We start from the raw sequence: 15000 nt of genomic DNA, 5'->3' as shown, positions 1-15000 counted from the left end.
GGTGTGATGGTGATGTAGGTCTATAAGGTGTGATGATGATGTAGGTCTATAAGGTGTGATGATGATGTAGGTCTATAAGGTGTGATGATGATGATGTAGGTCTATAAGGTGTGATGATGATGTAGGTCTATAAGGTGTGATGGTTTGATGATGATGTAGGTCTATAATGTGTGATGATGTCGGTCTATAAGGTGTGATGATGATGTAGGTCTATAAGGTGTGATGATGTGATGATGATGTAGGTCTGTAAGGTGTGATGATGATGTAGGTCTATAAGGTGTGATGATGTCGGTCTATAAGGTGTGATGATGATGATGTAGGTCTATAAGGTGTGATGATGATGTAGGTCTATAAGGTGTGATGATGATGTAGGTCTATAAGGTGTGATGGTGTGATGATGATGTAGGTCTATAAGGTGTGATGATGATGTAGGTCTATAAGGTGTGATGTTGATGTAGGTCTATAAGGTGTGATGATGTGATGATGATGTCGGTCTATAAGGTGTGATGGTGATGTAGGTCTATAAGGTGTGATGGTGATGTAGGTCTATAAGGTGTGATGATGATGATGTAGGTCTATAAGGTGTGATGGTGTGATGATGATGTAGGTCTATAATGTGTGATGGTGTGATGTTGATGTAGCTCTATAAGGTGTGATGATGATGTAGGTCTATAAGGTGTGATGATGATGATGTAGGTCTATAAGGTGTGATGGTGATGTAGGTCTATAAGGTGTGATGGTGATGTAGGTCTATAAGGTGTGATGGTGTGATGATGATGTAGGTCTATAAGGTGTGATGATGTGATGATGATGTAGGTCTATAAGGTGTGATGATGATGTAGGTCTATAAGGTGTGATGATGATGATGTAGGTCTATAAGGTGTGATGGTGATGTAGGTCTATAAGGTGTGATGGTGATGTAGGTCTATAAGGTGTGATGATGTGATGATGATGTAGGTCTATAAGGTGTGATGATGTGATGATGATGTAGGTCTATAAGGTGTGATGATGATGTAGGTCTATAAGGTGTGATGATGTGATGATGATGTAGGTCTATAAGGTGTGATGATGATGTAGGTCTATAAGGTGTGATGATGATGTAGGTCTATAAGGTGTGATGGTGATGTAGGTCTATAAGGTGTGATGATGTGATGATGATGTAGGTCTATAAGGTGTGATGATGATGTAGGTCTATAAGGTGTGATGATGATGTAGGTCTATAAGGTGTGATGGTGATGTAGGTCTATAAGGTGTGATGGTGATGTAGGTCTATAAGGTGTGATGATGTGATGATGATGTAGGTCTATAAGGTGTGATGATGTGATGATGATGTAGGTCTATAAGGTGTGATGGTGATGTAGGTCTATAAGGTGTGATGGTGTGATGGTGATGTAGGTCTATAAGGTGTGATGATGATGTAGGTCTATAAGGTGTGATGATGATGTAGGTCTATAAGGTGTGATGATGATGATGTAGGTCTATAAGGTGTGATGATGATGTAGGTCTATAAGGTGTGATGATGTCGGTCTATAAGGTGTGATGATGATGTAGGTCTATAAGGTGTGATGATGTGATGATGATGTAGGTCTATAAGGTGTGATGATGATGTAGGTCTATAAGGTGTGATGATGTCGGTCTATAAGGTGTGATGATGATGATGTAGGTCTATAAGGTGTGATGATGATGTAGGTCTATAAGGTGTGATGATGATGTAGGTCTATAAGGTGTGATGGTGTGATGATGATGTAGGTCTATAAGGTGTGATGATGATGTAGGTCTATAAGGTGTGATGTTGATGTAGGTCTATAAGGTGTGATGATGTGATGATGATGTCGGTCTATAAGGTGTGATGGTGATGTAGGTCTATAAGGTGTGATGGTGATGTAGGTCTATAAGGTGTGATGATGATGATGTAGGTCTATAAGGTGTGATGGTGTGATGATGATGTAGGTCTATAATGTGTGATGGTGTGATGTTGATGTAGCTCTATAAGGTGTGATGATGTGATGATGATGTAGGTCTATAAGGTGTGATGATGATGTAGGTCTATAAGGTGTGATGATGATGTAGGTCTATAAGGTGTGATGATGTGATGATGATGTAGGTCTATAAGGTGTGATGGTGATGTAGGTCTATAAGGTGTGATGATGATGTAGGTCTATAAGGTGTGATGGTGTGATGGTGATGTAGGTCTATAATGTGTGATGGTGTGATGTTGATGTAGGTCTATAAGGTGTGATGATGATGTAGGTCTATAATGTGTGATGGTGTGATGTTGATGTAGCTCTATAAGGTGTGATGATGTGATGATGATGTAGGTCTATAAGGTGTGATGTTGATGTAGGTCTATAAGGTGTGATGATGTGATGATGATGTAGGTCTATAAGGTGTGATGGTGATGTAGGTCTATAAGGTGTGATGATGATGTAGGTCTATAAGGTGTGATGGTGTGATGGTGATGTAGGTCTATAATGTGTGATGGTGTGATGTTGATGTAGGTCTATAAGGTGTGATGATGTGATGATGATGTAGGTCTATAAGGTGTGATGGTGATGTCGGTCTATAAGGTGTGATGATGTAGGTCTATAAGGTGTGATGATGATGTAGGTCTATAAGGTGTGATGGTGATGTAGGTCTATAAGGTGTGATGGTGTGATGATGTAGGTCTATAAGGTGTGATGGTGATGTAGGTCTATAAGGTGTGATGATGATGTAGGTCTATAAGGTGTGATGGTGATGTAGGTCTATAAGGTGTGATGATGATGATGTAGGTCTATAAGGTGTGATGGTGTGATGATGATGTAGGTCTATAATGTGTGATGGTGTGATGTTGATGTAGCTCTATAAGGTGTGATGATGTGATGATGATGTAGGTCTATAAGGTGTGATGGTGATGTAGGTCTATAAGGTGTGATGATGATGTAGGTCTATAAGGTGTGATGGTGTGATGGTGATGTAGGTCTATAAGGTGTGATGGTGATGTCGGTCTATAAGGTGTGATGATGTAGGTCTATAAGGTGTGATGATGATGTAGGTCTATAAGGTGTGATGGTGATGTAGGTCTATAAGGTGTGATGATGATGTAGGTCTATAAGGTGTGATGATGATGATGTAGGTCTATAAGGTGTGATGATGATGTAGGTCTATAAGGTGTGATGATGATGTAGGTCTATAAGGTGTGATGGTGATGTGATGGTGATGTAGGTCTATAAGGTGTGATGGTGATGTAGGTCTATAAGGTGTGATGATGTGATGATGATGTAGGTCTATAAGGTGTGATGGTGTGATGTTGATGTAGGTCTATAAGGTGTGATGATGATGTAGGTCTATAAGGTGTGATGATGATGATGTCGGTCTATAAGGTGTGATGATGATGTAGGTCTATAAGGTGTGATGGTGATGTAGGTCTATAAGGTGTGATGATGATGTAGGTCTATAAGGTGTGATGATGATGTAGGTCTATAAGGTGTGATGATGATGTACTGTAGGTCTATAAGGTGTGATGATGATGTAGGTCTATAAGGTGTGATGATGTGGTGATGATGTAGGTCTATAAGGTGTGATGATGATGTAGGTCTATAAGGTGTGATGGTGATGTAGGTCTATAAGGTGTGATGATGTGATGATGATGTAGGTCTATAAGGTGTGATGATGATGTAGGTCTATAAGGTGTGATGATGATGTACTGTAGGTCTATAAGGTGTGATGATGTGATGATGATGTAGGTCTATAAGGTGTGATGATGATGTAGGTCTATAAGGTGTGATGGTGATGTAGGTCTATAAGGTGTGATGGTGATGTAGGTCTATAAGGTGTGATGGTGTGATGGTGATGTAGGTCTATAAGGTGTGATGGTGTGATGATGATGTAGGTCTATAAAGTGTGATGATGATGTAGGTCTATAAGGTGTGATGATGATGTAGGTCTATAAGGTGTGATGGTGTGATGATGATGTAGGTCTATAAGGTGTGATGATGATGTAGGTCTATAAGGTGTGATGGTGATGTAGGTCTATAAGGTGTGATGATGTGATGATGATGATGTAGGTCTATAAGGTGTGATGATGATGTAGGTCTATAAGGTGTGATGGTGATGTAGGTCTATAAAGTGTGATTTTTCAACTGATTTCATGTCTACACCAGAAATCAAAGGAAACTTTGCACAGAGCAATGTGCTGCTTGAAGGATCTTTGAGTACAACAGGAAGTGGGTCCAGAGGTGGTGTGTGGTGTGGTGTGGATGCAGTACTGTAGATAACGCCTCTCTGAACCTGCTTTGGCTTGTCAGGTGAGCTTCTATGTTTAAATGTATCCAAGGTTAGAACAAGTCGATGGCTGAAATGCCTCAGGCAAGATTTCCTCTGTTGACACAAATCCAGTTTATTGAGCTCCTCTGTCTCGGAAGGAAAACAGAAAAAACTGTGTTTGTGGCCCTGAACACCACATACCTTCATAAGAGGCAGTTTTATGTGTGTGATACTGAAAGCCACATGCTATTATATATAAAGTTTGATGTGTGTGATACACAAATGTTTCAGTTAGGTCAGCGCTGTTTTGATGGACTTTAATCATATTCGAGAACCACTTCTGTTTTTGGTGTTGGTGTTGCAGGCTGGGGGTTAGTTTCTGGTTGGGGTGGTGGTGTTGGTGATGGTAGTGTTGGTGGTGGTGTTGGTGTTGGTATTGGTGGTGCAGGCTGGGGGTTCATTTCTGTTTGGGGTGGTGGCGGTGGTGGTTGGGGTGGTGGTGGTGGTGGTGGTCTTTCGGGTTGGGGTGGTGGTGCAGGCTGGGGATTAGTGTCTAGTTGGGGGGGTGGTGGTGGTGGATGTGGTGATGGTGGTTGGGGTGGTGGCGGTTTGGGTGGTGGTGTTGATGGTGTTTCTGGTTGGGATGGTGGCGGTTTGGGTGGTGGTGGTGATGGTGTTTCTGGTTGGGTTCGTGGTGGTTGGGGTGGTGGTGGACATGGGTGTGGTGGCGGTGGTGGTGTTTCTGGTCGGGATGGCGATGGTGTTTCTGGTTGAGATGGCGATGTGGTGGTGTTTCTGGTTGGGATGGCGATGGTGTTTCTGGTTGGGATGGCGATGTGGTGGTGTTTCTGGTTGTGATGGCGATGTGATGGTGTTTCTGGTTGGGATGGCGATGTGATGGTGTTTCTGGTTGGGATGGCGGTGGTGTTTCTGGTTGGGATGGCGGTGGTGTTTCTGGTTGAGATGGCGATGTGGTGGTGTTTCTGGTTGGGATGGCGATGGTGTTTCTGGTTGGGATGGCGGTGGTGTTTCTGGTTGGGATGGCGATGGTGTTTCTGGTTGGGATGGCGATGTGGTGGTGTTTCTGGTTGGGATGGCGATGGTGTTTCTGGTTGGGATGGCACGGTAGCTCTGTCCCTGCGCAGCACGCCTCCCCCGGCTCGTTACTCAGGACGACAGGACATTAATAACGGCGGCCCGGGGAGGCGGACTTTTCTGGGACGAGACGCTGCAGTGGTGACCCAGCACGCCAGACGCTCCAAACGCCGTTAAAAAACCTCCGCCGCTCCCGCTCCCCTTCCACTCCCCTCCCCGGCTGCGCCGTATCGATCTACTTCCATCAATCAATGCGCGATAATGTTCCCACCCTGGATAAAGTTCTTTGAAGTGCAGCATATGGAAACAGACAGTAGGAGAAAAGTGCGTCACCAAATCAAAACAGCCGGCGCGTTTCCTCGCTGCTTCACAAATCTCCTTAGTCTGCTGGCTTGTGTGTGAAGGTTAATGTTGCTTCATACGCCTGCTTTTGCATCTGGAATCAATTGAATTAGCATAACCTTCACATTTCTTTTAAATTACAATATGGAATGCGGTGGATTTAGTAGGTGGAATATATGCGTAGCCCTAATATGCCTGCTGGAATAATTCACTGGGCTCTGTTGTCCTAGTAATCATTTTGGGGATTCAGGTTTGTATAATAACTGAGCTCATAAGCATTACATCAAACTGTGGCACGCACATGAGCAAATGAATTCATTCATGCCAGAATGTTCTATTGCATCTGCTGAGCTGCCAGCACCCTCCTGTGCTTCAGCCCTTTAGAGTATACTGTATGTGCTTCAGCCCTTTAGAGTATACTGTATGTGCTGGTGCTTTAGAGTATACTGTATGCTTCAGCCCTTTAGAGTATACTGTATGTGCTTCAGCCCTTTAGAGTATACTGTATGTGCTGGCCCTTTAGAGTATACTGTATGAGCTTCAGCCCTTTAGAGTATACTGTATGTGCTTCAGCCCTTTAGAGTATATTGTATGTGCTGGCCCTTTAAAGTATACTGTATGTGCTGGCCTTTTAGAGTATACTGTATGTGCTTCAGCCCTTTAGAGTATACTGTATGTGCTTCAGCCCTTTAAAGTATACTGTATGTGCTGGCCTTTTAGAGTATACTGTATGTGCTGGCCTTTTAGAGTATACTGTATGTGCTTCAGCCCTTTAGAGTATACTGTATGTGCTGGCCTTTTAGAGTATACTGTATGTGCTTCAGCCCTTTAGAGTATACTGTGCTTCAGCCCTGTCCACTCACCGCCTACTGTCCTGAAACGTGTGTGTGTGTGTGCTGTCCACTCACCGTCTACTGTCCTGACACGTGTGTGTGTGTGTGTGCTGTCCTGCTTACCGTCGACGCAGGAGGGCTTGTTGCGTGTGGTCCCTGCCACCTTCCCCGGCAGACAGGAGCACTTGACGGTCTGAGAGCGCTCCTCGATCTTGTTCTTGTTGCAGCAGCGGTGAGCAGCGATCACCTCGCATGTCCCGCCTTCTGGACACAGAGAAAACGAGAGATAGCAACTGTGGACACAACAGTAACCACCTGCCCATGTCCTGTGGACACAACAGTAACCACCTGCCCATGTCCTGTGGACAGCAACAGTAACCATAGTAACCACCTGCCCATGTCCTGTGGACTAAACAGTAACCATAGTAACCACCTGCCCATGTCCTGTGGACTAAACAGTAACCATAGTAACCACCTGCCCATGTCCTGTGGACGCAACAGTAACCATAGTAACCACCTGCCCATGTCCTGTGGACACAACAGTAACCATAGTAACCACCTGCCCATGTCCTGTGGACGCAACAGTAACCATAGTAACCACCTGCCCATGTCCTGTGTCTACTCCATCCAAACAGTCCTACTCTGTCTGATCCACCCCATAGACTTCATATACAGTCTATGATCCACCCCATAGGCTGTATATATACATATATATATATACAGTCTATGATCCACCCATGTTCCCTTTATGCTGGTACACTACGACTAGGGCTACACTCTAATAACAGGAGGAGCAAATTGATAATATATCACATTAACTTGTACTAATAGATAATATATCACATTAACTTGAGCAAATAGATAATATATCACATTAACTTGAACAAATTGATAATATATCACATTAACTTGTACAAATAGATAATATATCACATTAACTTGTACTAATAGATAATATATCACATTAACTTGAGCAAATAGATAATATATCACATTAACTTGAACAAATTGATAATATATCACATTAACTTGTACAAATGGATAATATATCACATTAACTTGTACAAATAGAAAATATATCACATTAACTTGAACAAATTGATAATATATCATATTAACTTGTACAAATAGATAATATATCACATTAACTTGTACAAATAGATAATATATCACATTAACTTGTACAAATAGATAATATATCACATTAACTTGTACAAATGTCTTTATTAAACAATAATTAAACACTAATGACACTGTAATGTGGAATAATGACAATTGTTTCCAAGTGAAAGTATCCCCAGAGAGCTAACAAGACTCAAATTAAGTTGAGATGGATACTCTTCAGTGCTCTTCAGTACTTCAGTCAGTTCAGTTGAGATGGATACTCTTCAGTACTCTTCAGTACTTCAGTCAGTTTCAGTTGAGATGGATACTCTTCAGTACTCTTCAGTACTTCAGTCAGTTTCAGTTGAGATGGATACTCTTCAGTACTCTTCAGTACTTCAGTCAGTTTCAGTTGAGATGGATACTCTTCAGTACTTCAGTCAGTTTCAGTTGAGATGGATACTCTTCAGAACTTCAGTCAGTTTCAGTTGACTCGTGAAATCCTCAAGTGAAGTTGGATTAAGCAAGTGATCTGAACTCAGTCAAGCGCGTTTAATGCAGTCGCACGTGCCTGACAGAGACGGAAGCAGAGTGGGCCTGCAGTGCCTGTGTGTGTGTGTGTGTGTGTGTGTGTGTGTGTGTGTGTGTGTGTGTGTGTGTGTGTGTGTGTGTGTGTGTGTGTGTGAGAGAGAGCAGGACGGCTACAAACAGGCCGTGTGTCGCCCCTCAGCTGCAGAACCAGCGCCGGCTCTGTTGACTCCATCTGACATCCCACAGATCCTGGATCAGTACCAAGCCGCAGAACACACACACACACACACACACACACACACACACACACACTGAGATACTGCACACATCAGAAGGGCACACAGGCCTCTGAGGAAGAGGCTATTTGTGTTAATGCACAACATCACAAGGAGGGGGGGGGGGGGGTTTGTGTGTGTGTGTGTGTGTGTGTGCATATGTGTGTGTTTGTGTGTTGGGGATGGTGCAGTGACAGAGACGTTGTTTAAAGTAGATCTATTAGCTGAGTGTGTGTGTGTGTGTGTGTGTGTGTGTATGTGTGTGTGTGTGTGTGTGTGTGTGTGTGTGTGTGTGTGTGTGTGTGCATGTGCATGTGTGTGTGTGTGTGTGTGTTTTATGTGTGTGAAGTGAGAGAGGAGTTGTTTGAGGCAGATGTATTAGCTGAGTGTGTGGCCTGTAGGTACACTCTGTGAGCTGAGTGTGTGTGTGTTTGTGTGTGTGTGTGTGAGGCCTGTAGGTACACTCTGTGAGATTGAGTGTGTGTGTTTGTGTGTGTGTGTGTGTGTGTGTGAGGCCTGTAGGTACACTCTGTGAGATTGAGTAATGGCCCTTCAAGTGATTAGCACACGCTCGGCTAATTCTGCCCATCGGGCTGCTGGGTGAAGATGCCCCCACCACAGCCACCACTGCGCACATCACGCGCCACGCCTGGGTACTGGCATCAACAGGCCCGCACAGCTCTCCTCATCACACGCCACGCCACGCCACGCCACGCCACGCCACGCCACGCCACGCCACGCCACGCCACGCCACGCCACGCCACGCCACGCCACGCTTGCATACTGGCATCAACACGCCCACACAGCTCTCCTCATCACGCGCCACGCCTCTCTTTGCCAACACAAGCTCCACCAGAGCGCTGTGCTACCCTGTGCCCTCGTGTGACTGAGAACACGCTGCTGGTCCACCCCCAGGCCTCCAGCAGCAACTGTGGCAGCCGCACTCCTAATGGTTATTAATGACCTCAGCAGCAGCCATGAGAACCTGGAGGCCCTCAGCCTTGGAATCTCCAGTAGCGGACTCGCTCAGGAACACTCCGGACTATTCCAGGTAGAAAATGCTCGTATTCCAGCATAAATAAGTCGTCTTATCTCAACCGTATGGCTGACAGTGGAACAGGAGACCTGCTTTACCACACCTGAGACCTGCTTTACCACACCTGAGACCTGCTTTACCACACCTGAGACCTGCTTTACCACACCAGAGACCACCTGACCTGCTTTACCACACCTGAGACCTGCTTTACCACACCTGACACCTGCTTTACCACACCTGAGACCTGCTTTACCACACCTGAGACATGTTGTGCCTCTCATGCAGCGTTTATACGTCCTCCCTCACTCCTCGGGCCTCGATCCTCACTGATCTACATAAAGAAAGATAGTAGAAGGCTAGACTACCCCATTGTTGCTGCCCCATCATTCGTTATGTAGATCAGTGAGGATCGAGGCTGGAGGAGGGAGGGAGGACGTATAAACGCTGCATGAGAGGCACCTCTGCTGTACCACACCTGAGACTGATACTAGGAGACCTACAGTACAGTATGAGACTGATACTAGGAGACCTACGATATGGGACTGATACTATGAGACCTACAGTACAGTATGAGACTGATACTAGGAGACCTACAGTATGGGACTGATACTACATTATGAGACCTACAGTACAGTATGAGACTGATACTAGGAGACCTATGAGACTGATACTAGGAGACCTACAGTATGGGACTGATACTAGGAGACCTGTGAGACTGATACTAGGAGACCTATGAGACTGATACTAGGAGACCTATGAGAAGTCCCAGTGAAGTTTTCATATATTCACTGTGAGACATGAGATGTCACAGAGCAGTTTTTATGAGGGCTGTCAAGCAGTTCAAATGATGACTTACTCTGTGATTAATCAGTCTAAATGAATTGCATACTGTACATCCAGTAAAATGGACTGGATTAGTGATTTCAAACCATGATCATTGTTGTTAAAATGTATCCTTCATTATTCTCCAATGTATGTAGTTGTACTATTTTTTTCTTTCAATGTTACATTTTCTAACTATCAAAATTCTGTGGATGGCGCTGTCCATATTGTTGTAGCGTTATCATCTAGGCTATCGTGTAAAACACAATACATTGTGATAGCTTTATCATCTATTGGGTAATACACAATACAGCCTTCCATATTGTGGTAGCGTTATCAACTATCCTGTAAAACACAATAGGTTACATCGTGGAAGCTCTATCAACTATCGTGTAAAACACAACATATTGCTGTAGCGTTTTTCATGTATCGTGTAAAACACGACACATTGCGGCAGCGTTATCATCTATTGTGTAAAACACGATACATTGCGTTAACATTATCAACTAATGTTTAAAACACGACACATTGTGGCAGCGTTATCATCTATCGTAAAACACGACACATTGCGGCAGCGTTATCATCTATCGTAAAACACGACACATTGCGGCAGAGTTATCATCTGTGATGTAAAACACGACACATTGCGGTAGCGTTATCATCTATCGTGTAAAACACGATACATTGCATTAACATTATCAACTATAGTGTAAAACACGACACATTGCGGCAGCGTTATCATCTATCGTAAAACACGACACATTGCGGCAGCGTTATCATCTATTGTGTAAAACACGACACATTGCGGTAGCGTTATCATCTATCGTAAAACACGACACATTGCGGTAGCGTTATCATCTATCGTAAAACACGACGCATTGCAGTAGCGTTATCAGCTATCGTGTAAAACACGACACATTGCGGCAGCGTTATCATCTATTGTGTAAAACATGACACATTGCGGCAGCGTTATCATCTATTGTGTAAAACGCAATACATTGCGGCAGCGTTATCAGCTATCGTGTAAAACACGACACATTGCGGCAGCGTTATCATCTATTGTGTAAAACGCAATACATTGCGGCAGCGTTATCATCTATCGTGTAAAACACGACACATTGCGGTAGCGTTATCATCTATTGTGTAAAACATGACACATTGCGGTAGCGTTATCATCTATCATGCAAAACGCAATACATTGCGGTAGCGTTATCATCTATTGTGTAAAACGCAATACATTGCGGCAGCGTTATCATCTATCGTAAAACACAACACATTGTGGTAGCGTTATCATCTATCGTGTAAAACACGACACATTGCGGCAGCGTTATCATCTATCATGTATAACACGGTACATTGCGGTAGCGTTATCATCTATCATGTCAAACACGGCCTCTCCCACTGTGCAGGTCCATCCTGCATGGCAGCCTCAGAGCTGAATAAACTGCAGAGAGCTGATGTATATGATTGATGCTAGCAGGTGAAATATTCATGAGGCTTTTATCCTTTTCTCATTGATATGTAGCTGTGGTAGTCTCAGCTGAGCTGTGCAGCATACTCAGTCCTCAGGGTATTGGCCAACCTTAATTGAGCCATAGGATCAGATCGTACCGCTTATGGCCCATTAACAGCTGCTCCCAGGGGCCTTCTAAACATGCCATTTAATGGACATTTACATTGACTCTTGGAGTACACGCAGACATGGAGACTTTAATGCACATTTACATTGACTCTTGGAGTACACGCAGACATGGAGACTTTAATGCACATGTACATTGACTCTTGGAGTACACGCAGACATGGAGACTTTAATGCACATTTACATTGACTCTTGGAGTACACGCAGACATGGAGACTTTAATGCGCATTTACTCTTGGAGTACACGCAGACATGGAGACTTTAATGCGCATGTACATTGACTCTTGGAGTATACGCAGACATGGAGACTTTAATGCGCATTTACATTGACTCTTGGAGTACAGGCAGACATGGAGACTTTAATGCGCATGTACATTGACTCTTGGAGTACACGCAGACATGGAGACTTTAATGCGCATGTACATTGACTCTTGGAGTACACGCAGACATGGAGACTTTAACACGCGTTTACATTGACTCTTGGAGTACACGCAGACATGGAGACTTTAATGCACGTTTACATTGACTCTTGGAGTACACGCAGACATGGAGATTTTAATGCACGTTTACATTTACTCTTGGAGTACACGCAGACATGGAGATTCTTTCAAGCGTGCCGTCAGCCTGATGATGTACTAAAGATGTAATGTTCCCTCACTCTGGGTGGGGATACAGTGAGCCTGCACACGCGTCCTGGAGCATATTACCAGTACCATGGGGAGTAGAGGACTGCACAGGTGAGTGGACTGCACAGGTGTGCTATCTCTTCTGTAGTGGGGAGGAGTGGACTGCACAGGTGTGCTATCTCTACTGTAGTGGGGAGGAGTGGACTGCACAGGTGTGCTTTCTCTAGTGTAGTGGGGAGGAGTGGACTGCACAGGTGTGCTATCTCTAGTGTAGTGGCCATGGGGAGAGGACTGCACAGGTGAGCTATCTCTACTGTAGTGACCATGGGGAGGAGTGGACTGCACAGGTGAGCTATCTCTACTGTAGTGACCATGGGGAGTGGACTGCACAGGTGTGCTATCTCTAATGTAGTGGGGAGGAGTGGACTGCACAGGTGTGCTATCTCTACTGTAGAGGCCATGGGGAGGAGTGGACTGCACAGGTGAACTATCCTAAAGACAGTCACCAGATCCCACAGCACAGGTCCAGTGGATGAGCAGCTGGGCCGGTGCTCCAGAACCAGTCAGGCTTTAGTGAAGCGCAGGATCCCGCCGCAGCAGCAGCATGGTGCTGGATGCTGACATTTGTGCTGCTGTTCCCCTTTGTGCTGCTGCAGACACTATTGTGCTGTGGCCTGTTGCTGGCATTGAGGCGACTACACTGCACCATGGGAGGCTTTTTATATCAGCAGCTCCCCATCCAGCGCTGGAAATACCCACAGGGTCACACACCCGGGGCTTAGAGCAGGGGAGCGAGGCTATTGATTGGCCCAGGGCTTACAGCGCGCTGAGCAGGGCTGCTGATTGGCCCAGGTTTTGCAAGGTTTTTTTTGGCATAACCTGAATGGAACGGTGTGAAAAGAGTTGTTTTTTTCTGTGACTTTCCAAAGGTGTCAGACCTGGGTGAAAATGCGCTGGGTGCGATCAATGCTTTAAGTGATGTCTTCCGCTCTTAGGTAAAGGCTTTTGAGCACAATGCTTTAAGTGATGTCTCCCGCTCTTAGGTAAAGGCTTTTGAGCACAATGCTTTAAGTGATGTCTCCCGCTCTTAGGTAAAGGCTTTTGAGCACAATGCTTTAAGTGATGTCTCCCGCTCTTAGGTAAAGGCTTTTGAGCACAATGCTTTAAGTGATGTCTCCCGCTCTTAGGTAAAGGCTTTTGAGCACAATGCTTTAAGTGATGTCTCCCGCTCTTAGGTAAAGGCTTTTGAGCACAATGCTTTAAGTGATGTCTCCCGCTCTTAGGTAAAGGCTTTTGAGCACAATGCTTTAAGTGATGTCTCCCGCTCTTAGGTAAAGGCTTTTGAGCACAATGCTTTAAGTGATGTCTCCCGCTCTTAAAGGCTTTTGAGCACAATGCTTTAAGTGATGTCTCCCGCTCTTAGGTAAAGGCTTTTGAGCACAATGCTTTAAGTGATGTCTCCCGCTCTTAGGTAAAGGCTTTTGAGCGCAAGTCGATGCAAGAGTGTCATAACACAGGCGCAGTCGTGCAGACAGACACGATGGCTACAGTACTCGCCTCGTCACCATGGCTACTCGCCTCGTCACCAGCACGAGACGGCGCTCATCACTGCTCGGCTTCACCTCCTCACAAGGAAATGGAGTCATGAAGTCATGAGCGTGGCGGTGAACCGTGACGCCGTCTTCCGTGAGTTTTGATGTCGGGGGTGTTTACGGTTCAGCAGGCGCTGGGTAGTGCCAGTCGGGGGTGTTTACGGTTCACCAGGCCCTGGGTAGTGCCAGTCAGGGGTGTTTACAGTTCAGCAGGCCCTGGGTAGTGGCAGTCAGGGGGTTGCCACCCTCCCCATCATCCCCAGTGTGTGCAGCACAGTACCAGGAGGATGCAGATTAATCATCAGCCGAGCCAGACAGCTCACGCTCACGCTCACCGCAAAGGTTAATGGAACGACAAACTTGTTTGGGAGCAATTAAATACTCAGCCTGTCGGCCCGTAGGCCTGACGCCCTGACGTAGAACAACACCGAGAGAGAGAGAGAGAGAGAGAGAGAGAGAGAGAGAGAGAGAGAGAGCGCACAGGAGATACTAGTGAGGAAGGAGGGAGGGGGACACACACAGGAGATTGATAACCCCCCCCCACACACACACACAGACACACACACCCCACCCCAGTCAGTGGGTAGCCCTGTGGTGAACACCAGTTTGCGGTGAGTGTTTGCCAGCAGCGCTTGAGGGTTCTGTGTGTGTGTGTGTGTGTGTGTGTGTGTGTGTGTGTGTGTGTGTGTGTGAAGTGAGCTAGAATGCTCTGTGGCTTTGTCTGAGTGCTTTAGAGTGGGCTGTGTTTGTGTGTGTGTGTGTGTGTGTGTGTGTGTGTGTGTGTGTGTGTGTGTGTGTGTGTGTGTGTGTGTGAGTGTGTGTGTGTGTGTGTGTGTGTGTGTGCTTTAGAGTGCGCTGTG

General features: G+C 45.3%; 1 protein-coding gene across 1 annotated transcript in view; it reads right to left on the bottom strand.

Moving 5' to 3' along the window:
* The window catches only part of LOC134086941 (chemokine-like protein TAFA-1), a 65511-nt gene that overhangs the window by 5217 nt on the left and 45294 nt on the right, over window positions 1-15000 (bottom strand). Inside the window, exon 3 of the mRNA XM_062540139.1 lies at window positions 6639-6779. Within this exon, the coding sequence (XP_062396123.1) occupies window positions 6639-6779 (141 nt within the window). The remainder of the gene's footprint in view (window positions 1-6638; window positions 6780-15000) is intronic.

This window comes from Sardina pilchardus, chromosome 7 (genome assembly GCF_963854185.1).
Source record: "Sardina pilchardus chromosome 7, fSarPil1.1, whole genome shotgun sequence".
NCBI classification, from domain to species: Eukaryota; Metazoa; Chordata; class Actinopteri; order Clupeiformes; family Clupeidae; genus Sardina; species Sardina pilchardus.
The sequence above is the reverse complement of the archived record's forward strand: the minus strand, read 5'-3'. Positions and strand labels throughout refer to the sequence as shown.